General features: G+C 42.2%; 1 protein-coding gene across 1 annotated transcript in view; it reads right to left on the bottom strand.

Moving 5' to 3' along the window:
- Nucleotides 1-1217: 1217 nt before the first annotated feature.
- The window catches only part of FLT3 (fms related receptor tyrosine kinase 3), a 44346-nt gene continuing 20966 nt past the window's right edge, over nt 1218-24597 (bottom strand). The window contains exons 10-24 of the mRNA XM_054974442.1: nt 24184-24290; nt 23144-23252; nt 20971-21146; nt 19856-19959; nt 19631-19763; nt 19424-19528; nt 18244-18354; nt 17410-17557; nt 13877-14004; nt 13568-13692; nt 10184-10306; nt 8194-8305; nt 7499-7598; nt 4588-4693; nt 1218-2682 (exon numbers count right to left, since the gene is read on the bottom strand). Coding sequence (XP_054830417.1) covers nt 2563-2682; nt 4588-4693; nt 7499-7598; nt 8194-8305; nt 10184-10306; nt 13568-13692; nt 13877-14004; nt 17410-17557; nt 18244-18354; nt 19424-19528; nt 19631-19763; nt 19856-19959; nt 20971-21146; nt 23144-23252; nt 24184-24290 — 1807 coding nt within the window. The 3' untranslated portion in view covers nt 1218-2562. The remainder of the gene's footprint in view (nt 2683-4587; nt 4694-7498; nt 7599-8193; nt 8306-10183; nt 10307-13567; nt 13693-13876; nt 14005-17409; nt 17558-18243; nt 18355-19423; nt 19529-19630; nt 19764-19855; nt 19960-20970; nt 21147-23143; nt 23253-24183; nt 24291-24597) is intronic.

The following is a 24597-nucleotide window of genomic DNA, read 5'->3' as shown; positions in this document are numbered from 1 at the left end:
AGTCATACTGAGGATCTATGATCCGATTCCTAGATGTGTGCAAAAGCAGCCATGGGTCCCCAGTATAGATGGGGTTCATAGAGAGTTGTCCCAAATGGAAACTCTCTCCTGGGATCTCTTGAACCCTGTAGGAGTAAAAGACAGGTACCAAATTTTTCCTGCTATAAGAAAGGATGATTGAGTGATGAAGCTTAATGTGTAGTATCAGAAAGCAAATACACGTGGCTGTATTTATTATCTGACCACTAGGTGCAGCAAACAGCCATTACAGAAATCTGTGTACGTAGCTGTATCAATTGCCTCCTCATAGGGTGGGATGCTGCAGCGTACTAGTTTTCTACATGGTTGCAGCCAATCAACAAAGGGCTTTCTCCGGTTATATCTGTGTGTACCATCAAGTCATAACTGACTTATGGCAACTCCATCAAGTGGTTTGCAAGGCAAGTGAGGAGCAGAGGTGGTTTGCCATTGCCTTCCTCTGCAGAGTCTTCCTTGGTGGTTTCCCATGCAAGTACCAACCCCGCTTATCTTCCAAAATCTGATGAGATCTGGCTATATCATGCCTCCTTCCCACCTGACCAGCAACATGTTTATATGGTCATTTTATATGATTGTACATATAATTCTGCTAAGAAGCTTCTTTTTCCACTGATGAAGATGATTTCTTGCCAAAATGCATGTGGCGGTCAGTTGTACAATGATTTAGTATGCCGTTATCTTAAATAGTTGGTTTTCTTAATATATTTAATATATTTTATGGTATTTTAGTCCCATTTATTAAATTTATATCCTTTCTCACTGGTTCATTACTTGCTTTTCTCAACTTTTTGGTAACGCAATCTCTCCATCTCTAGCCCAGCGCTCTAACCACTAGTCCACACTGAATCTGTAGGTATGCCAATCCAGAGACAGCAAAAAAGGCAGTATCAAGGGGATGAGATTGCAAGAGAGAGAGAATGACTAAATATACATTGTGTGTGCATGTGTGTGTGGTGGGGAGGGGTGTCCTGGTTACCATAACAGTTTCCCCAAGGAGTGAAGTATGTAAGCCTCCAGGAACAAGAGCAACGTGATTTGGATAACCTGCACATATGTAACAGAAATACTTTTCAGTGGACATCCTCCTGTACTGATAGAATCAAGAGAACATTTAAAGACATATTTATTTATTTATTCATAGAAAATTGATACTGCTTTTCTACAAAGGTGCACAAAGCTTATCCCCCTTTTAAAAAAACACAATATATAAAAGTATCAATTATGTAAATAAAATCAACAATTGCTCATTGTCAGGACGTGTTAACTACAAAGCTTTAAAATAACAACAGCAATAAATCATCATCATCATCATCATCATCTAAGTATACCTAGCACTGAAACTGAAATAATGACAGAAAGATTTCAGGTCACGTATGTATGCAACCCCTGCTGAAAACAAGAATGTTTGGATATGGGATATCAAGCCAATTCATAGATGATGGCTTGGATCCCGTCGAAAATGTCAACGAATGGAAGCGACAGGCAATTGTTGCTGATTCTCCCCTGTGGTTGCAGACTGTCAATTCATGCTGTGTGTGTGTGTGTGTGTGTGTGTGTGGGAGTCCCCTGTCCTCCAGGAATAGAATTTATGGGGTCATTTTGGGTAGCAACAAATCCCTTCTGTCAGCAGAGGTTTACTATGGGATCCAACCCATTATTTTATTAAAGCTCTGACAGAAGATTCCCCATCATTCTGACATATTATTGATTTGCCTATGGTATTCTAAACACAATATGGGAATACATTCAAACAGATCCCTGCCCACAGGCTCACAATCTCAGAAAGAAAAACATGAACCCAAAGGAGAGGGGACTAGGAAGGAAAGAATGGTGATGAGATCAGCAAAGATCTACAGAAACATCACTGTAGGACTCTGTTTTAAAGAGAGAGAGAGAGCATTGCTTGAATTCCTGCTTCATCCAGCTAGCAGCTGTGGTGAGAGGGGTGCTGAGCTGCACACCATAAAGGCGGTTATAGCAAAAGCCCTTCATGGCAATCTGCTGCCACATAAAGTTTAGGACAGTGATAAGCTTCCTGTTGAGGAACAGAGTTGAATGATCTCTGGCTATTGGGAAACATCCTTCGCATGGTATGACTGAGAAAGAGAGTGAGAGAGCACTTCGGATAAGTCTGCTTTCTAACCTCAGTAAGAATAATAATCAGAACTGAGCTGAAATTTTGCTCATGTTCAGCACTTCCCTGGATCCCCCATTTTCCAGGGTGGCTTACTGGGAAATGTAAAATATAACATTAAAAATCAGAAAGCAGAACGCAAAAGTTCATCACCAGATCCCGTCGTTTTACTACTTTAGACTTATCTCTTTTCATGATCAGCAAATAACTGCGGCTTGTGAAAAACGCTTCTCTCCTCAGTAACCAAAGCGGCAAAATGCTAGCTAGCTTCATCACAAGAGTAAATACTATTTGACTGGACAAGAGAAATTCAATGGCAGTAGCAGCTAATTTCTTCCCTTTTGATTTGTTCAGCTTATATTTTTTAAAAGATAAAATAACAATCTGAATTATTTCTCCCTTGCAGCATCTTCATTCAGAGATGGAATGGTGATTTGAAGGCGATCAGCTCCCCTGCTTTTGGAACCAAATGCCTGTTCAGAATTATCCATCTTCTTCATTTGACATGCCTGTATTTTAGGATGGGAATATGACGTCAGGAAGCATTCACTGGACCAATCATTGCCAACACCATCACTGCAGCTTCCTGGTGTCTGATGGGCTTTTCAAATCTCATTTATCCTCCCCCAAATACTGAGATGCATCAAGAGCACTGGAAAAGTTAGAAATCCAGTGTGGTGTAGCAGTTAGTGTGTTGAACTAGGATCTGGGGCACCCAGCTTCAAAGCTTCAGGCTGCCATGGGAACTTGCCTGGGTGATCCTGCCCGGGAGACCTTGGACCAGCCGCACACTCTTAGCCGAATCTACTTTGTGGGGTTGTTGTGAGGTTAAAATGAGACAGGAAAATGAGGTAAGCCAATTTGAGTTACCCTTGGGGTCTCAAATAAACAAATGATTTAGTTGCTCTAAGTCTTGATCAGCAAGTAGATTTCTTGAAGGTTTACTTTATGAATGGAGTCAGAAGAAGGAAGTGGAAAGATATGAAAATGCCACAATTCCTATTCATTAAAGAAACATTCTTGGCATTCCTGTTGCCAGAGACACAGGCTTTCCCCTTCTTTACTGTCAATTAGAGGGTCCAGTAGTGTGTCTCAGGGGTCCAGATTTAGACTAGAAATGCTTAGTTGTTGATGCAACTGGACCAATCTAATTCAGCCAGTCCAGAGGCTTCTTGTTGCTTGCCTAGCAATATGACTAACATTAGGTATTCCCAGGGCTTTTTTCAGCGGGAACATGGTGGAACGGAGTTCAGGCACCTCTTAAAAATGGTCACAAGGCTGGTGGCCCCGCCCCCTGATCTCCAGATAGAGGGGAGTTTAGATTGCCCTCCGCGTTAGGGCAATCTAAACTCCCCTCTGTCTGGAGATCAGAGGGCGGGGCCACTGGCCATGTGACCATTTTCGCAGAGGGCAAAAAACTCCCCCCTTGTTCCAGCTGACCCAAAGTGGCATCATTGTGCGGACTTGAGTTCCACCACTGAGTTCCACCACCTCTTTTCCCAGAAAAAAAGCCCTGGGCATTCCTGTTCCTTGCTGGATTTAAAGAAAACTCTGAGGCCTTAGCAGACATACTGCTGAGAAATGCACCAGGTGAGGTTCTGACTCTGCATCTCCATGATACTAAGCAAAGATGTGAACCCAAAGCCAAGGCCAACAGAATAAATACTGCCCTACTCAAGAATTCCACAGTGGTCCAGCAGCAACCATTCCTTATTTAGCAGGGATGGGTGTGGGGTGGGTGCAACAAACCTTACATGCAATTTCCTGGAAAAAGGAGTAGATTTACATAATAACAAGTAATGCCCCAGGAGCTTATTACAGGAAGGACCAGGGCTACAGGGAGGGGGCTGGGAATGATGGGGAAGGGGAAAGAGGCCTATGCATCTGTAGTGCTCAAAAGGGATGTCACATGGACACGAACTGCAGTTTGGGAAAGGCGATAGGTAACCAAGATCTTGTTATCAGCCCTGGAAGGGACCTGGAGAAATTTCCTCCTGAAGATAAAGCCTCTTTCCTCCCAGTTAAAGAACAAACCCAACTTCAGTCAACACGTTTAGGATATAACATTGGTGCCCTTTCTCCCCGGTTAAAGGCAAAGGGCAATCTGAAAGATGTGGTCTGCCTGAAAGGTGGACAAAACATTCTTCCACATCTACAGGATGCTACACTGAGAACCCTCAAGGACACCTCCTTAAGCATCAGGATCTCTATGCTTTCTGTGCACAGCTGGAGAAGATGCCAGAATCCTGCCATGCTGGAGTTTCCCCTGGAGGAAGAGAGACGACATTTCCCCAAAGGATTGAGTCAACACACAGCAGGGGACATCGTTCAGGCTCCTTTGCCATGTGTGCTATTAAAAGATTTTCAACATAGAAATGCAAAGGGAGCGGAGGCTTGTTTGCATGGTTACTTACTGCTCCTTCTGCATCAGCCAGCTGGCACGCCAGAAGGGAAAGCAGCTGCGAAAAGGACGGTCTTTTTCTGGAGTCCAAAGCCCAGCAGGAACACAGTATGAAATATCTGCAAAGACAGCAACAGAAAATTGCCTGGAGAAAATGATGGAACTCTTTCCTATTTTTTTCCGTGCAAAAGCTAGGCAACTTGAATATGAACATGCCCCATAACACAGGGCGTGCTAAGGCCCCCAAGAGGTGCTTATAAAAGATTATTCCATTGTACAATGCAGTTATTTAAAAAATCCAGAGAAAAGATCCGCGAACTTCAGGGCTGCCAGTCAGTTTTAACATTATAACTGCTCTCCAACCCCATCTCTATTTTAGATGTGATTGGGGCAGACCCACATCTGGAGATATGGGTCTGCAATCATCATTTGCTATGTAAAATGTCCAAATGATTGAGCCTCCCCAAAGGCAGATATATTTGCGGGTGGGGGATACCCAACTATGGCTGTATCAAGCTAAATTACTCGGATGTCAGTATGACTCATATGGGCTTAGTGGGAACATATCTCATTGGATTATTTGAAATTAACCTAAAATGCTTGGCTTCGTACAGTTGGCTGTTACAGCTGTAGCTAGCTTTCCTCACTAGGTAGGGCTGCCACTTTCTCCATTTCTAGAGAAATCTGATTTCCTTTCCATGAACAGATAATTCTATAAGTATCTCTGTATGCTTTTTAAAAGCTACGGATTGCTAATATCAAAACATGTAAAATAGAAATTGCACACATTTATTTAAACAAACAGGAATGTCTTTATCTCTCCCCTCTATAAGCGCCCTATTGTGCTTACAGTCGTAGTTACTAAGGGGACTTTTTTCAGGATCACTTAAGCATCACAGGAGAGATCTTGAAATATTCACTGGGTATCTGGGGCAGTACTGGGAGGGCAGAAGTATGGGTTAAGTGGATGGAGTTCTGGACCACTATCACTAGGTGGGGGGAGTATCAGTTAACACACACATATTTTTTTAAATCCAGAAAAGTTCCTAAGCTAAAAAGACTTGCATTGTTCTTTAAATGCAAGTTGCAGTGTCACACATGTCAAAACCCTAGTTTCAAAGCATTCTTGGGTGGCACAAGCGCTCTATGTGTGATGGGGTATCTACTGGCACACCTTGAGGGTTGTGTGCCTGGTATAAGGAGAGCTTGAGGCTTACAGCTCTTTCCTATCTGGTTCTGACAGAGCAGCTCAGGGTTTAAATTGTGCTGGTGCTCAGTCCTGGCATCGGTTTTCACTACTGGGATTTAAGCTGGAAAAGACAGTCTAGGCGAAGGCTGGCCTTGAATCCAGAGACTATTTCTCTCACCGCTGAGTTAATAGCTTCCATGCATGGCAGGGATTAGGGAAAGGGTTTTCAGGTCATACACGCTGTGTTTCTGGGTAGCCTGCAGCCCCAGCATCTCTTTTTCTGTTTTGCCTCTTTAATGAAAAGATGGCATTGCAAGCCATTGTGGATGCCTACGGGATGCCAGTAAATGAGTTTACTGTATGGCTAATCTTCAAGAGATTAAAAAATTAAATTTGACAGCGAAGTTTGAGTTGAAGGACAAAGTTCATACAGCCAACAACAAACGAAGAACAAAGGAGGATTTATTATGGAAAGGACCCTGATCTTCCAGAAAGAGCTTTTACCTGGGTGAAGTTGGAAGAGGATATCAAGGCAGTGCAGGAGAGGTGCCTTCCCAGCTGCCATTTCCACGTGACCTTTCTTCTAGCTGAATTTCCCCTGTGCTATTTTGTTTTGCTTTGCTGTTCACAGCCATGCCTTACCAGGGCCATTTCTACCCCAAGATTCACAGAATAAACCTTAGTTCATACAGCCAGCATGAAGCAGTGGTTGGAGTGGCAGATTAGGACCTGAGACAACCCGGTTCGAATCCCTGTTCTTCCACAGACCATCTTGGGTGATCTTCTCTGAGACTCATCAGGACTGTTGTGCAAATGGAGTGGAGGAGGGGAAATCAATGTGAAAGGCCACTTCCCATTAGGGAGAAAATCAGTATATGGGAGAAATTGACAGTATAGTACTATGCAGAATTACTTTACTCTAAACCCCTTCAGTTTGAATAATTTATATGTTCGGTTGTTCCCAAAAGCCAATTGCTCACACACATTTTCACGCAGCTTTCCTAAGGCTCCCCCTCCTGTTACTTGTCCAAACTCCTTATCTGCTGTTCGCCACTTTCCTTAAGGGCACAAAACATACATTTAGTGACTTGCAGATGTGACGTGTCTCCTTGTGTCCCTTATGGCTGTATGATACAGAGCTTATTAAAGGCAAAGGCAGGCAAACTACAGTTGATATAAAAAAATTGTATATATGTTTCATAGTGTGTCTCATGTTTATGGATTTTCTATACTACCCCCCTCAGTCTGCCAAATTTTTATTGTTAAAACATGCTCAGCTAACAAAAAAAAGCACCATAGGTCTCCATGGTCTGTGCCGTCTCTGTATTCCTCATGCATCATGCTTGCATGACCTGCTATTTCTCGACAGGAAAGGCAGGCGAACCATTCAGATTGGAAGCAATTTGCACATCCCATTCTTGCACTGCCTCATGGGAGTTGTAGTTTATTTACCAAGATACGACCTTCACGTGACCTTTTAGCATAGGCGGCAATTCATGCAGGAAAAACTGTAGAAGTGGCTATTGCACAGACACAAAACATGTCGAGATAGTCTTCCCTTTGAATTTTGAGCAAAAACATTGGGATGACCTGGCAACGGGCTCATTTCACATATAAACAAGCAATTCAGTTATGATGCCTGAATATCCATCATTTTCATCCTGAAGTTCATAGAATCCATACTTATAATGCAATGTTGTTTGCCGTTTAATCGTGAATAACCCCCCAAGCTTACATTTCTTCTGTAGCATAAAATGGACAGTCCATCTTAAATCCATTTTTAATAAGCTTATAGAAGTTTGCATCAACTTGCATTCCAGGATAGGGATTCACACCTAAAGAAAAGAGATTCTGAAGTAAGGGACTAACTTTGAAAAATGGAGCATCAACCAGGATCCCACACAACTCCTTTCCTGTGGCCTCTTTGGAAACGATGCCCTTCCTAGGACTGGGCCTCCGTTGCCCGTCAAATTGGCCTGCTGCCTGCTTTGACACCTTTTTGGAACCAGAGGGATTCCGTTGAGTCCCATTATGCTTTTAATCGCATCAGGAAGAGAGGCTGCCACTTGCTGCATTTACTGCTTGTGGTTTCATGGTTATATTAGTTAGAGTAAAACATTATTGCTTTTTATTTAATTATTTACACTGATGACAGTGCATTGCTTTAATTCTTTATTATAATATGCCCCAGTGATTCTGTATCAGATGGAAGGGAATGGTATAAATGTTTCAGTAAGCAAAACAAAGTCAAGTATTGTTTTAGGCTGTTCAGTACTTAGCTGATTAACTGTCTCAATTGCCTTATATAATGGAAAGATAGGATTTTAAAACTTTGAAATAAAAAATCTAGTTCTTCTACTCTTGTAAATATATAACTTATAAATATGTAGTCCCTAATAGCTGATATAGACAACATTATCCAAAACATACCGAGGGAGAATATTTCCCACAGTAAGATTCCGTAAGACCAAACATCACTCTTAATTGTGTATATCCCTTCAAATAAGCTTTCAGGCGACATCCATTTGACAGGTAAGCGAGCCTAGATGCAAGGAGAAGAGGGGGGAGGGAAAGACTCATCTGTGCATTAAAAGTTGTATACATTAGAGGAGGGGAAAAGTCACATAAACTATGGCTGCATTCAGGCATACTGGGCAAACAGCAGTTTGTTATACCAAGAAACTTTGGCAGTCCTCATCATAACTAGTACACTCCTCCTCTCTATTCGCCTGGCACATGGCTCAAGAATGGAAGGCTTTTGTATTCCCAATCAAGCAAATCCCAATTAATTGGGGTACGGCTGCAGCTCAGTGGTAGATCATCTGCTTTGCATGCAGTAGATCCCAGGTTCAAATCCCAGCATCTTCCGTTAAAAGGATCAGGTAGTAGGAGGTGATGAGAAAGATCCTGACCTGAGAGACTCTGCTCGTCAGAGGAGACCAATTGTCTGACTTAGGATATGTAAACTTTATGTATTCAATCACAGTCTGTCATTTCATCTGATTCAGATGAATTATGGTTTGTTCTCTTGCCTACAAACCAGGTTTCAATCATTGTTTAATCCTGATTTGGAATCCGTTTTTGTAGGCAACAGGACAAGCCATGGTTTATCATTTCTCTGAGTTTGAATAAGACAAAAATATAGTTTATTGGCATACAGAAGTCTTGGATTCCCAAGTTTTGTGTCAAGGAAAGAGAATAGAAGAGCAGTGCAAGCACAAAGAAAAACTTCCAAGTTTAATTTGTGCAACGACAATCTTTTTGTTATTACATCTGAGAGCAGCAGATATCAATTCATATGCATGAGTTCGATTTTTGTCAAATAGAAGACATGCATTTGCCAAATGGTGAGTTTCTGGGATGGGATGTGGAAGAGGTGGTATTTGAGGGGAAGGCAGAAAAAGAGGAAGGCAGAAAAATAGTTAGCAGTGTAGAAACAAAGTACAAAAAGTTCTCATGTTGTGTAGCTGGGGATGCTTTTATTGTGTAACAACACAGGGTTGATTCAAAGTTAGCCAAATTTCTTATATAAAAATGTTGCCCAGTTGTGGCTCTCAGTACAAACATATAGCGTGAAATTCATGTATATGTGAACATTGCATATGAAAAGCTACATGCAGGACAGGCAGTATTTCTAACTGGAATGGCTTTCCATATAGAAGACAGGTCGTGTGTGAAGGCCTTCACAGGCAGAGAGAAAGAAGAAGAAACTGTTGGAGTAAGCGATGTTTTAGGTACAAAGAAAAAGAAAAGAAGATCCTGCAGGGGGCAGCAAGCTCTAGAGAGACAGGATCGTAGTAGCAGCATTTCTTTCTTAAGGACCTTTCCCCCTTCTCTCTCTGCAGAATGCTCATCATAGGGCCAAACTACAAGTGATGCCTGACACAGGTTGGACACTTGTCAGGTTCTCTCAAGTTTTGATGGGAAATGTAGGCACTGGCAGCTTGGCGGAATGTTGGACAAGTGACAGTTGAAAAGTCCATTGGACAGCCTGCAAGACCAGGATGCCTACATTTCCCATCAAAACTTGAGGGAAGCTGACAAGCGTCCAACCTGTGTCATTCATCACTTGTAGCTTGGCCCATAGGCTGTCCTCCCAAAACTCTCTACTCTCTCAAACTAGCTAGGCAGCTAGACTTATCTCTCCACTTTCTGATCCACTTTTGTTCGTCTTAATAACAAAGCTGTTAATCTGAAATCAGTTTGATTGTCATGAGTGCTGCAAAGGCACTGCCAACAAAAACAGCCTTAAGTGTGCCATCTCAGTAAGGAAAATCTGTGGCTAAAGAGACTGGACTGGACTGTTTTTCTCAGTGTGCAAAGCAACTGCTTGGCAAGATGTACGTATTGCTGTTGCTATGTTATCAAACTAAATGATGCAAATAAACAGTGCAAAAGATCTAAAAAAGAAGAAACTTACATTGCCTCTGACAACATAATTCGAGTCATTCACGATATCCCTGGCAAGTCCAAAGTCACAGATTTTCGCCACTTTCCCATATGTGACTAGTATATTCCTGGCTGCTAGATCTCTGTGAACACACTGCCAAGGCAGGATCAGATTAGCTTCACACTATATCTAACAACCAAGAACGTTGCTTAATTCTTGAATCATCTTACAACAGGCATATTTCTCTGCTAATAAGATACATGGGGTGCAGTAATTTCCAAAGCAACAAAAACTGTTTATGCAGTGTCAGAGTTAATTGCTGTGAAATAATGGTATTGGATTGTGATGGTAAATAAAGTCTGAGCTTAGAGTTAGAACTTTTTGAATATTACAGATTTTAAAAAGTACAGGAATGCTCTCTACTAAGTGGATTTCTTAAAAAACATTAATCTTTAGATGAGCTTGTTTTTAAAGAGTTGCATCCGTGTTTCTGGACCCAACTCAGTTACCCCAATGCCACACAACAGCTGTGGGGAGTGGCTTTTAAAAACTAAAGGAGAGCCCATTTGGAGCTCCTTTTGCACCAGGGACATAACTCCTCACCAGGGCTTTTTTTCTGGGAAAAGAGGTGGTGGAACTCAGTGGGTTGCCCTTGGAGAAAATAATCACATGGCTGGTGGCCCCGCCCCCTGATCTCCAGACAGAGAGGAGTGTAGATTGCCCTCCGTGCCGCTGAGCGGCGCGAAGGGCAATCTAAACTCCCCTCTGTCTGGAGATCAGGGGGCGGGGCCACCAGCCATGTGACCATTTTCAAGAGGTTCCAGAACTCCGTTCCACCGCATTCCTGCTGAAAAAAAGCCCTGCTCCTCACTATCCCTGAAGTCAAGCCAAAAGGCATGGAATCAGCTTGTATGTGGCCGTTCACATATCTCATGCTTGGTCAGTGTGGCCCTGTTTTTTTTAGTCTGTACCATGCCAAAATGAATCGGGATCATGAGTGCTTGTGTTATCATCACCAATGTGTCACTGCACCACCCCTTCTCCCCCACCCCCCGCATGATATGAGTCAATGCAGTGCAGGAACGCTGGCTCAACCTATTTCCTGGATTTCACTCTCACTACCCCTCTCTTTGTTGATCCTGATGGGCTGATTTGACTGTGCTCTTCTTTTTCCTTTTAAGGAACTCCACGTGAGAATTGCCTATTGGCCAGCCAAAACAGTGGAAACAATAGAGGAAGTGGGGGAGGGGGAATTCGCACAGGTGCTTGAATCACTCGCTCAAGCAAAGAAATGTTCTTTCTCAGAAACAAATAGAAATAATATTTTTTAAAGGAATTTTGTTTTGAAGTGATCATCTCATTGGAGCAGGAATGTATCGCTGGCAAAGCTCCATTCCTGGCTCCTTCTCTGTTGCCCCCAAACACCTGTCTCTCCACCACAGGATAAAAAGAGAATCTAAAACTCAATATTAAAATCTTTATTTCTGATATGCAGATATTTAGCCCCCTACACAATATTCCCACCTGTGCCAAAGTAAAAAGAATAAAAAGAGAACTTCACCTGCATGCTTTCAAACCTGAGATTCATCAATCCTGCTCTGAACTTTAATTTTTTAAAAAAGAGGAAAGAGGGGAAGGGAGAAGGATGGAAAGGTGGGGAGAGGGAGTGTCTGGATAGATCAGAGTAGCCAATCAAAATGCAGTGGACTGGCAGGAGGTGGGAAAGGTGGGGAAGAGGGTTGAACACCAAAAAAAACAGAATAAAGAGTGTGCATGGGGGAAGAGCAGACCACAAAATGGATTTTTTTAAAAAAGTTGAGGTATAAGCACTCCCAGGAAAGCTGTGGAAAAGCCACACAGTGGCCATAGCGACTACTAATAGCAGCAAATCAGGCACAGATGGTCACCAAAAAAAGCTGCAGTATGTGAATTGAACCACCAAAACTGTAGAAGGAGTTTGGGATTGGAAGGCTGTCATGGGGGGAGGAAGAGCTCCTGCCTTCCCCTCCCCTGAGCCCTTTTCCCACACCAAGACAGCGCTAGGGAGATATTTTCCCATTTTTGCTGTTCCATGTGGAGTATTCTGTGCACACAGAACAGCAAAAATCAGGAAATATCCCGCCCCCACCCCAGCTCTGGTTTGACACGGAAAATGTCTTGGCAGGGAGCCAGGAACCCTTTCCTTCCCCTGTGACAGTCTTTTATGCCCAAACAGGCTCTCCTTTAAAAAAAAAAATAAAACCATCCTTCTACAGTTCTTTAAAAATAAACATGTCTATTTTGGCCCTCACTGGGTAGGCAAACCTGAAAGTAATAAATCCTGCAAAGGAGGAACTGAAACATACCAAGGACTTCTTTGATAAAGGTTTTATAGACTGGGGAAAAGGTGTCAAGTGCAGCAATACTTGCAGCCCCTTATTATAGAGTCTACTGGGTCTTTGCAAAGCTTGCACTTTTAAGGCTGTAGCTTGGGACTACAGGAAGACTAAAGGCTCCCTGCTATGTCCTCTGACCTGCCTTTGGAAAGTGGAGCTCTTTATACCTCCACAAATGTTTGTTTGATCTCTTAGGTTGAGGGGAAACATATTTCTTGCCTACTAGCAAGTGCCTAACCATGCAGTCCTAAGCAGTTACACCCTTCTAAGCCAAAGGTGTAGATCTTAGGATTGTACTGTAAGAAAGCGATCCCAAGCTGGTTGACTTAGAATCCCACGCAGGTATGTTCAATAGGTTTTATTCCTGGGAAAGAGTTCTTCAGATTCCACCATTATTTATTTTGAGTTTTTTTGTTGACTTGACATGGACCTTCTTGAGGAAAGGTAGTGATCTTATGGGATTTAGATCTCTGCGTACATAAAAGGAACTCTGCTAAATCAGACCAAGGATCTATCTGGTCTAACATCCGCGGTGCCTAGACTCCTGTTTCCGGACAGCTGATATGTGCAGTACCAAGGAAACAGCCCTTTGTTGCCATTGCCTGCCAGCCACCAGTGTTTAGCGCCATAATGCCTTTGAAGATGGAGGTTTCCTGCTCAATGGCACCATGGCTCCAATCCTCCATGAATCTATCTTTTCCGCTGTCTGCTGTGAATCAGTTTCATTGGGTGTCCATGAGCTCTAGCACTGGGAAAGAGAGAAAAATTCTCATTTCTCTGCTTTTTCCATATCATGTCTAATTCTATAAACCTCTATCATGAACATTCTGAAAAGCATTGTCTTTTCTTTTTTTGCTTATTTGTTTGTTTGTTTGTTTATATCATTTATAGTCTGCCTTTCTCACTGAGACTCATGGTGGATTACATAGTATAATAGTGAATTATGCATCATATCTAGGGCCAAGTGGGAAAAGGAGAGCCCACTGACTGCCTTTTTGTTCAGGGCCCCCCTTGTGCATGTGTATCACAGGAAGCTTACTGATTTTGATTCCAAAAACTCCATTCCTTTAGCAACTTGATAGGAGAAGCAGAGTAGGTCCTCCAAAGTCAATACATTGAGATCGTCTTCATCATCCATTCTCCTGTTCATATATTTAATTTCTTCTATTAAAAAAAAGATGAATGCAAGAGTTTTATCCCTCTAGGGCTTGGGCCACTGTTACTAGAATTAGTCTCCAAATTACTACCTTATTTCTGACTGTTCTTTCAAAAAATTGTAAACCACAGTATTTGCCATAAATTCTCAAAGCTAATGTCTTGATTATGAGATCTGTGTTGAATGTCTCACCCTCCCCAGAAAACAGTGAAATGCCAGGTGGTTTAGAGGCCAAATCCAAGTCTTGTACATGCACATTTCCGAAGTCATCCACTCCATCTATTGGTCTATATGACCCATTTTTTAATATATTTCCATTTCTGAAAAAAGAAAAGATGATTTTAGAAGAATGGCTACAGTGAAGAAAACAAAGTGAACATTGCTTCCTACTGGAACAATTAGCTAGTAATCAAATCTATGACAACAAATAATTTTTAAAAATAAAAGTTTGCTTAGAGATACACTTAACAAGAATTTTCTTACTCATATCACTCGGACTTGGAATGCACCATATCGTTCATTGGTTTGAAACAACAAAGCCTGCCAAAGAGATCTTGTGTGATGCTTTCAGCCCAGTGAAATAAAGCCAACTAATCTGTCATGGCTTTCGTATGGAAACATGCTCTTAAAATACAATAATGTCACTCTAATAACTTGGTTCTTTGAACTATTGTCAGGTGTCATGGGCCTCAGCTTAGGAGTTCAGAATTCACGTGCTTGCATCTTGCTCTCTGACCAATCTGGGCCTGCTAGCTAAAAGTGAACTGCAGGCAGTTCCATCTGGAAACTTTGACAGCAGCTGAGAATTCTCCTAACCTGGAAGTTCAGGTGCTATTCAAGGACCAGTCTAATGTCAGTGATATAAAACCTTTTAGGTTTTGTCAGATTGCTAGGCAATCTGGAAGGGAGAGGCACTCTCAAATCCCCCATACACATCCAGATTACTCATTATTATTCATTTTTGGCCAACCTGATGCCCGCTCCATTTTAGTCCATCTGATTCTGCCTATCTATGAATTTATATTGATTGTGCACAATCACACAAACACTTCTGGTGTTTCATTAGGGTTTGTGGAACTAATTCCTTCATTTTATGCAATGCAGAAGGGACAGATGCTGACCAGTATCTTTGAGTTCCAAATATTGTGCTTAGAATCAGTATCACAATGATGCAGTGGCTTGGGTTATATTTCAGCAATAGCCACCAGTTGAGAGGTGGAAATTAATGTACATGCCAAATCTGCCAAGCATAGGATGCTGTTGTAGCACATTAACACAAGACCTTTCTTGTCTCTCTGTTCTTGCCTTCTAACTGCATCCAGAAGTGCTGTAAAGGCTCAAGTGATTGCCAATATAGGCACTATTCCTTTGGCATTGCCTGGCAGTGACTGCCCTGCCTGCAGCAAATACAATGGGCGTGCCAGCTCCATTGGGGCAGCCCCTTGAGCAACTACCTTGACATAATCTTAGCAGACTGGGGGAGTCTCACCACACGTGACAAAATATACTCGAATTACATGGGTTAATTCGAGTGTATTTTGTAATTTGAGTGCAATTCAAGTGTATTTTGTCTCGTGTGGTTTGACCCAGAGGGGTGGCTTCTGGGTGAGCTGTGCACTTCACAGCAGGCAGGATAAGTTATCCATATGAAAACTGTTCACTTGCTGGTTGCAGTCATTTTTAGAACATGCTGTGCATTTTTGCAGCTATACTAAGCGAAGGGATAGGAGAGTTTTCCAGATAAAGAACTCTGAGCCTTTTCAAGTGCAACTAAGAAAAGACATGGTTCCAGAATCTGTGTTGCTGCCAGGTTGGCCAAAGGAATGTGTATATTGCAGACCTACCATAATGAAGGATTGTGGCTTGGTGGCAGAGCAACTGCTTTGCACGTACAGGGTTCCAGCACTCCAGTTAATAAGGTGGTAGGTGATGGAAAGACTGCCACTGGAGGCCCTCTGCCAGTCAGATAAATAATGCTGACCTTGGTAGACCAGTGGTCTGTGTCAGTATAAGGCAGCTTCATGTGTTGTGTTCAAGACTACTGAGCAGGGGGACTCTAATTTGGTTTGATTCCCCACCCCTACACTTGAAGCCAGCTGAGTGACCTGGGGTCAGTCACAGCTTCTTGGGGCTCTCTCAGCCCCACCCACCTCACAGGGTGATTGTTGTGGGGATAATAATAACATACTTTGTAAACCGCTCTGAGTGGGTGTTAAGTTGTCCTGAAGGGCGGTATATAAATCGAATGTTATTATTACTGCGTGGCAGTCTCTGGGAGTTGGAGCCAGCTGTGAGGGGGCATTACTTTAAACACTCACAGGGAGAATAAAACCTCTTTGACTGAATTAAAGCACTGTATTCATGATTAAATCCCAGTGCGGATTCTGTGTTCAATCTTCACAGTACCTTTGCTAATCTCAATATCTTTAACAAAGATATAGAGGTTTGCTTATTTGTTTGATCCAGGTTCAAAGTGAAACCCTGTATTTCCTAGCCAATAAACAGTCAATATATCAATTCAAACTTTTATTTAAAATTAATCTGATCACTCTAGATCTGATTAAACAAAACATTACATAGGCACACAGAACACTGGCCTACCCATAGAAATCAATCCTATATAAGCATACATGTAATTCCTATTCTACCTTTTTGTCTTTTAGGGGGGGGAAAGGTTAAGTTCCAGAGCTTCTTACCCAGAGCTTTGCCAGAAAGGGGGAAAGCAGATTTCGCTGAATTCTAGAGCAGCAGGGGGAAATGCATGTTTGCAGATTTACATAAGAACCTGAAAGAAAACTTTCAGGCTTACTGTGCCAAAACATCCTTAAAAGTGATTTAAAGTCAAAATCTGCAACAACTCATAACCCAGAGAAATTGAAAAGACTTCAAAACAGGTTCACCTTTATGATTCTGTACTGCGATAGACAACAAAGGGAGCTGGGCTCATATGAATTCATGAAGCTGCCTTAGAGGTCTTTTACATCACCTACAAATTGATTCTTTTAACTGGACATGACGGGGTTCACACTTGAGACTGTCTGCATGCTAAGCTGCGGCTCTGAGCCACAGCCCCTCCCTTTGCACACTGCATATTGTCGTGCTAGAATTACATAGAGTGGTTGGACAGGAAACAAAGTTGTCGTCAAGATGAGAGCCAGTTTGGTGTAGTGGTTAAGAGCGTGGGACTCTAATCTGGAGAACCGGGTTTGAGTCCTCACTCCTCCACTTGAAGCCAGCTGGGTGACCTTGGGTCAGTCACAGCTTCTAGCTCTCTCAGGGCCAAGCTACAAGTGACGAATGACACTTGCCTGGCAAGTGAACAGACTCACGTGTATTCCTCCCTGTTCACTTGCCAGTGGAGCGCAAGTGAATGGCAAGTGAACAGGGAGGAATACACGTGAGTCTGTTCACTTGCCAGGCAAGTGTCATTCGTCACTTGTAGCTTGGCCCTAAGCGCCCCCCCCCTCACCGGGTGTTTTGTTGTGGGGATAATAATGGCATACTTTGTAAACAACCACTCTGAGTGGGTGTTAAGTCATCCTGAAGGGCGGTATATAAATCAAATGTTGTTGTTGTTGTAATGGTTATGTGTATTACCACATGTCTTTACAGGCTAGAATTCACTTGCGCGCACGCACACACACATGCACACACACAGACACTGCCCCCTCACTCTGCTTGACATTGCATACCTTCCCCCAAGCCGCAGCAGCCTGAGCAGTTACCTTGGATGGCCTGGGAAGTTGTGGTAAAAGCTGAAATTATGCTGTTTGAAGATATCGGTCAATGACTTGTGGAATCTTTCTCTCTTGCTCCGCAAATAGTTCAAAAGATCTCCATAGCAACAGTATTCAAAAATCAAATATATGGGTCCTGGAAAATGTTTTTAGCAAATAAACAAATAAACAGCTCCTCCTACTAGACATGAAATAGAAAAAGGCAGCAAACTTTGCAGGGGGGATGCAGCAGAAAGGCACTTCCTTGCAGACTGCTCAGAGGATTGCCTTTGTTCTTTCGCTCCTTGCAAGTTTGCTTTTCCCAGGAGAGGAGCCACAGAGTGATCACCCCCCACCATGACTTCCTATGCTCTCCGTTCCTTATACCAGACCATTGAGGTCTCCAGCTTAACAACAGTCTACAGAGGGGATTGCCAAATTGCAGCAAACCAAAAGTAAGTCTCTCAGGTGGGTAGGATGCCAGGACGTAGGGGGAAAGACCAGGGACCAAGAGAAGAGACATCAGGAAGCTTGATGGCAAACTTAGGTTTGCTTCTGGACAACATGAGAAATAACAAACATACCCCAATAATGACAAATATCCAGAAATGCTGAAATTAAAAAATCATAAACTTCTTCCTTGTTAACTGATGGGGGATTCTTGCATTTTATGTTGTGGAGGGGGAAAGTAGAGTAGAGCTGCGTTGCAAATTGGTCCCCCCCCCCAAAATAAAGCAAATTTAGAATTTGTTCCAGCTTCTAAAAAGTTTCAGAACTGCTCATCTACAGAAGAGTCGCCTGTAAAGACAGCTCCTCAGCACAGTTCAGCAAAGTGTCCCTTACCTGATAGGGTACAAGCTCCTAGCAGATTCACAATGTTTTCATGACCTCCAATGTGAGTCATCATTTTGAGTTCTGACATGAGAGCATCTTTTTCAGAAGAGCCGTATTTTTCTGTAAATGCAACAATGTGATTTGTAACACACTGGGGGCCTGCATTTGCACCGTTTTTAATCATTTAGGTGCTTAAATGTACAGAGGTAAATTATGCTCAGCACCATAAAGTGGATTCCGGATAAGCTCTTGGGTAAGTGTATTGCAGCATTACTATAGATCCAGAGGAGTTAGCCATGTTAGTCTGTAGTCGCAAAATAGTAAAGAATCCAGGAGCGTCTTTAAGACTAGCCACCTTTATTGTAGCATAAGCTTTCGAGAACCACAGCTCTCTTCGTCAGATGCATGGGAAGACCTGTGGTTCTCCATGCATCTGACAGAGAACTGTGGTTCTCGAAAGCTTATGCTACAGTAAAGATAGTTAGTCTTAAAGGTGCTACTGGACTCTTTACTATTTTGCAGCATTACTATTGAACTAGTTGCAGCATTACTATTGAACTCTTTGAACTAGTTGACACTTTTAAGCTACCTGCAGGGGGCAGCCCCATGTAAAGAGCACTGAACTTTTGAGAAGTATGGGGCACATAGCTTAAGACCAGGGTGCCTTGAAGCCCAAAGGGAGTGCTTTGTGCCACCATGGCAGTTTGCCAGAAGAGGCAGCTTCTGGCCGTTTTCACGTCTTACTGGCTGCAGAAAATCGTGCAAAACTCCTGGAATGACAGCGTCCTCCTGGCGTGATTTCCCATCATTTCTGACGTTCTTGCGCTATGAACCATCATGACAAGAGATGGCGCCAGGAAGATGCTATTGTTCCAGGAGTTTTGAGCGATTTTCCACGGCCGGTAAGACATATGAAAATGGCCTCTGTCCTGCCGTCCATGGTTCTTCTTTCTGTACGGAAGGTTGAGGTGCTGGATGATTTCCTACACAATCCCCTGACTATTGTACTGCTGTTACTTCATACTGCCTCCCAGCTTGGTTGTAGATGGCCCTCCATTTCCCCATCTTTGCTCGGACTATCTTGGACTATCCTGACACTGATTTGAATACAAGCTCCACCCCCTCAGCATGCTATATCTAACCCACAGTTTTTGCAGTAGAAATGGACCATCCTATCCTTGCAACATACCCTTCAGCATTTTGACAGCAACTTGGACTGACTCTTCTGACTCCCTGATTCCATAGGCTGTAGCATTCACCACTTTCCCAAAGGCCCCAGAACCAAGAACTTGTCCTACAAGGAAAAAAAAGAGAAGGATTTTCCTTTCTTTTTCAGTTTGGGGAGGTGGTTATGAATTTAATGGTCAATGTTATGATGCTCACAGCAGGTTCTCACCAAATTCCAGATTTTCTCTGGGAAATTCCCACTTGAGTTCGTATTCTCTCTCACTGAAATCAACATAGATGTATTCATTTTTGGATGGGTCAACCACCTGTATAATCTGCATTTGACTTGTGTATCTAAATTGCTACCAGAAATGGGAAATTGTGAGTGGCTGGAAAAAGGAAGCATGACGGAACAAATGAACGTGTAAAAGACAGATGTTGGCTCAACCTTTACCTTTTTGTAGTTGTGGGAAAAGAGTAGGAGTGCCATTGCGATGAATGAAAGAAAGAATCCAATTGTTGCGTATAATGCAATATAATTTGGCAGGGGAAAGGCCTCTGCAATTTGAAAAGAGGCAAATTATTGAACATAAAATCACCACGTCAATGTAAAGTCAAAGACAAGATTACTTTGTGCATCTGAGGAAACAAGTTGAAGCTTACATAAAGTTTGTGCCACAATGCATCTGTTCGTCCTTAGGATGCTTTGTGGAAGAGAAAAAGTGTATTTGTTTATTCATTCATTTTTTACATAATAAGGCACCAGCTGAGCTCAGGCTTCACATTAACATGCTTCCAACAAGACTCCAATAAAGCCCTCCATGCAGTTTATAATAACAAATATAAAAATATCACAGCTGTTCATTAAAAAACTCCTAAAAGAAAATTAAAAACAAGCCATCATCAGTAACAATAGATGAAGCGTGTTTAAGTTTGCTGTGTTGCCTCTATTTTGGTTTATAGGCCAGGTGTTCCCAGTTAATAGAGATCTAGAAGAAGCGGATCTGGGTTTGGATATCACTTCTTTCATCAATTCGTGTGCCTTTTACCAGGCCATTGGCCTGTATCTAACCACTCAGTTCTGAAAACTTGAGGGCACTTTTTTAATTTGGGGGGGGGGGGGAGGAATGCTATCTGCCAGTTTCACCTTCCTGATGCAGCCCGCTGTGCATCATTAGACATCATTAGATAAAGGCCACTTTATTGCACTGTCACCGTTTTTTGTAAAATGAAAATAAACCTTAAGGTTCCTGGGAAAGAGCAAAGTAAAATAAGGTGGGGCGGGGGGGAGAGGTGAGATGCAGAACAATCAATCCAGGTATGAAGTTAATGTCTAGCGAATGTTAGAAGCAAAGAATGTAATTAGGACTAACTTGTTCATCTCTAAAATCCAGTCATTTGTCTTAAATAAAGTCATGCTAGCAGAAATATATGCTTGGTTCAAAACTCCATACAGACAGGTCTCTTTTTGAGCTCAGAATCCAATATATTTTACATTGCAAGCGAAACACGGTCACAGTTCTCTGTAAACAAATGGTGCAAAATCCTGCTCTAAATGCACAACAATACCTTTGGGTTTAAGGAAGTGGGTTTTGCACGAGAAACCGACAGAATTGTTTGCACAACACTCGATAAAAAATCCTGCGTGCGCCTCCGTTGTAAGTAAAATGCTGTTTGTATTCCAGGTGCCAAAGTTTTTTCCTTCACGCTTGTAATCTGAAATTCCATCTGTGACTTGCGTACAGCTGAGGGGGAAAAGAATCTATTTATGTTTTCTACTATTTACTCAAACTTCCGGAAACAGAAGGGCATGGCCAAGGGCAGAAGTTTTGTCTTGTGTTTCATAATATTCTTTATTGAGACGCATATGTGAATGGAATAGTTGCTCACTTTAACTTTTGTTCATGAATAATTTTTATTTCTGATGCATATTGTGGACTAGAACCATGAGTGGTAGAAATTAGAGCCCCGGGCTCATTCTGCATGACTCTCCTATAACATTCATGCCAGTGAAGGGATATGTGAAATTCTTCAGAGCTACTTAAAAAAAACGTGTAAGGGAACTCTACATCACCAAATGCCTGGAAATACATGGTGGACACATGCAAAAGAGCTTGCATATATTCACTGCATGTTTGCAGATGTGCCTGTCTGTTCAATGGCAAACACGGGTGTATCACAAGGGAGCCACATAAAAGTGTGAAATGTCATTTCGGCACACTACTGGGACTAGGGTTGTTTGATAGAGTCTTAACCAATTGTTAATAAAAGTTGGTGTGTCCTAGTGTCTAAGAAACAGAACTATAAATCAGGAAATCCCGGATGTGTGTTTCCTGCAAGGTCCTATCCTTTTGCGCGCACACTGCCCCCTCCCCCCCGGCATATGGGGATAATTATTGGACTACATTATAATGATGTTTTAAGGAATGTAAAATGTACTGAAAACTCAAAGAAGCATTAAGTATCGTATTAAGTATACTGGATACAGTATATTATTAATTATTATAATGATTACTTAACAACACGTGATGAAAATGATACAATGACATAGTATTATTTATTACTATTAAATAAATATTAAATAGTAATATTACTATTACTATTAAAATATTAAGTAAGTAATATATTTAAGCATATTAATACTTAAGGAGGAAAAATAAACACAAGTACATGTCAGAGAACTGGGGTCCCTGCCCACTTTTACAGTAATGATTAATATACTACAATAGTTTCAGCTGGGAAGCCATGTTGGTCTGTAGTAGAAGAGCAAATTTCAGGTCCAGGAGCACCTTAAAGACCAGCTAGATTTCCGAGGTTCAATACTCCTCCCACTCTCTGCCCGGATTATAAGGACCCCTTCCTTTTCCTATTCCTTGTTTGGTGTAGTGGTTAAGAGTGCAGGACTCTAATCTGGAGAGCCAGGTTTGATTCCCCACTCCTCCACTTGAAGCCAGCTGGGTGACCTTGGGTCAGTCACAGCTTCTAGGAGCTCTCAGGGTGTTTGTTGTGGGGATAATAGTAACATACTTTGTAAACCGCTCTGAGTGGGTGTTAAGTTGTCCTGAAGGGCGGTATATAAATCTAATGTTGTTGTTATTCCTTTTCCCATTCCTTGTATAGGATGAAGGAAGCTCTGACTCTTGAAAGCTCATCCTCTAGAAATCTAGTGGGACCCATTTCTTGCTCTTCTATATCAATATTGAGTATTAAAAGTGGCCAGGAAGCCCCATACTCTTACCTGCCCGTGACACTCAGGACCGACAGAACCACTCTGAGCTGAACGGAATAGATGAGGAAGACAGTATGACACTAGATGAACCATTGGTCTGGCCCGGTATGTTCTGATCTGCGTGACAATAGGTGTGTGTGTGTGTGTGTGTGTGTGTGTGTGTGTATGGTGCCATCGTAGCATCCAACTTACAGTGATCCCATATGGGGTTATCAAGGCAAGAGACATTAAAGGTGGTTTGCCACTGCCTGCCTCTGCACAGCAACCCTGGGCTTCCTTGGTGGTCTCCCATCCAAGTACTAATCAAGGCTGACCCTGCTTAGCTTCTGAAATCTGATGAGGTCAGGCTAGACTGGGCTATCCAGGTCAGGGCTTGCCAATTTGAGGATGGGAGGTTAAGTGGAAATCTAAACATACGTCTGTGTGTGAATGAATCACATCAGAGCATTTTGCATCCTTTCAGAGGTACAGGCACAAACACTAATAGACTGAGCTAGGCAGAGCTTGATTTACTTTACATGCTCTTCAGAACACATCCTCCAGACCCAAAAGGCTGCAGGAAAGCTCTCAGCTGTGCAGGACATTTGATTGGGCAATGACAGAGCGGATACTTCTGGTTTCCCTGCAAAACATAGGAAGAAAGTACAAATGCCTTAGAACAAGTCTTCTCAGACTTGGCCAGAACAAACGTTCCCAAATTTCTAGCTAAGCATATCTAGAATTGCAACTTAAGGAAAAAAATTAAGACAGCATTTCAGTATTTATTCTTGCCTCAGGCTGGATGCAGCCAGGGGCCAAATGAAACTCAGGTTTATGCCATGTCACATCAAAATGTGGTTCTGCTCTATGTCAAATCAGATCACTCATCTTACCTGTATAGTCTGCCTACCCTAACTTATCGGTCTGGGACCTTAAGCAAAGAGCTTTTGCAGTCCTGCTACATGATGTTATTTAACTGGAGATGTCAGATCTGGGACCTCCTGCAGGTAAAGCTTATGTTCTGCTTATGAGTAACAGGACTTCCTAAAAATGAAGCTCTATATCCCCTGTTTTCCTGGTGCTGGATTACTCCCTGAACAAATAATAGCTGCCCCAAACCAAAAAGTTGTTGGTTTTGAAAAGTTGCTGCCTACGTCTGTAAGACATCATATAAACTTATGGAACAGTCTTGTACAAAATAATCACAGGTGAATCTATCCCAGAATTATCTACTCTAACTGGTAGGGGCTCTCAGGACTCTCAGTTGAGTCTCTGTGAGCTCCTCTAACTGGAGGTGCTGGAGATGCCCTGGGGTGTTGCGCATGCGTGAGCTCGAGAGTGTAGATTTCTCTGGCACTGTCTTTTGTATTTCAGGCTTTCTCCACTGTGATCTACATATTTTAACTTTAGATGTCAGTATTTCACATATATAAAAAGTCCAAAAGGCACTGTGAAAAATAATAGCCTATGGCAGTTCTGTAGATAATGCAAAGGATAGAATGTGTTGGAAACGTGAGAAAAGCACCCAAGTAGCATGTTGGCAAAGTCTGCTTTCATTTGCCTTTTTTACTCACTTTTCACATATAGTGTTAATGTTCTCTCCACATGTGCACCGTCATTTTCTGCATAGAAAACATACTCTCCTGGTTGGTATTTATGATCACAGAAGGTTGAAGTGATGCTGTTTCATAAAGGAAGGAAGGAAGGATCATTCAAGCATGTCTTCAGAGGCACCCAGGCTTTGTTTTTAAAGCTAACCAGGAAGCTATCAAAGAATCAGAACCCAAAATAGTATCATGGCCAAGATACTGAATTCTTCCATTAGTACCTTAAAAACAACACTTCTTTTGAGAGGTACTCTTTGAAAGTATTTCATCAACTAATGGAGGGCATTCCATGCAAGTCTTTCCAGCTTGCATAAATGACCAGCAGCAGTAGACTTTTAAGGGAATCAACACAGTGGCTGGTATATGAAGCATTTTTAAAAT

The sequence above is a fragment of the Eublepharis macularius genome, chromosome 3 (genome assembly GCF_028583425.1).
Source record: "Eublepharis macularius isolate TG4126 chromosome 3, MPM_Emac_v1.0, whole genome shotgun sequence".
Lineage (NCBI taxonomy): Eukaryota > Metazoa > Chordata > Lepidosauria > Squamata > Eublepharidae > Eublepharis > Eublepharis macularius.
Note: the sequence above shows the minus strand (reverse complement) of the source record. Positions and strands in the feature narration are given on the sequence as shown.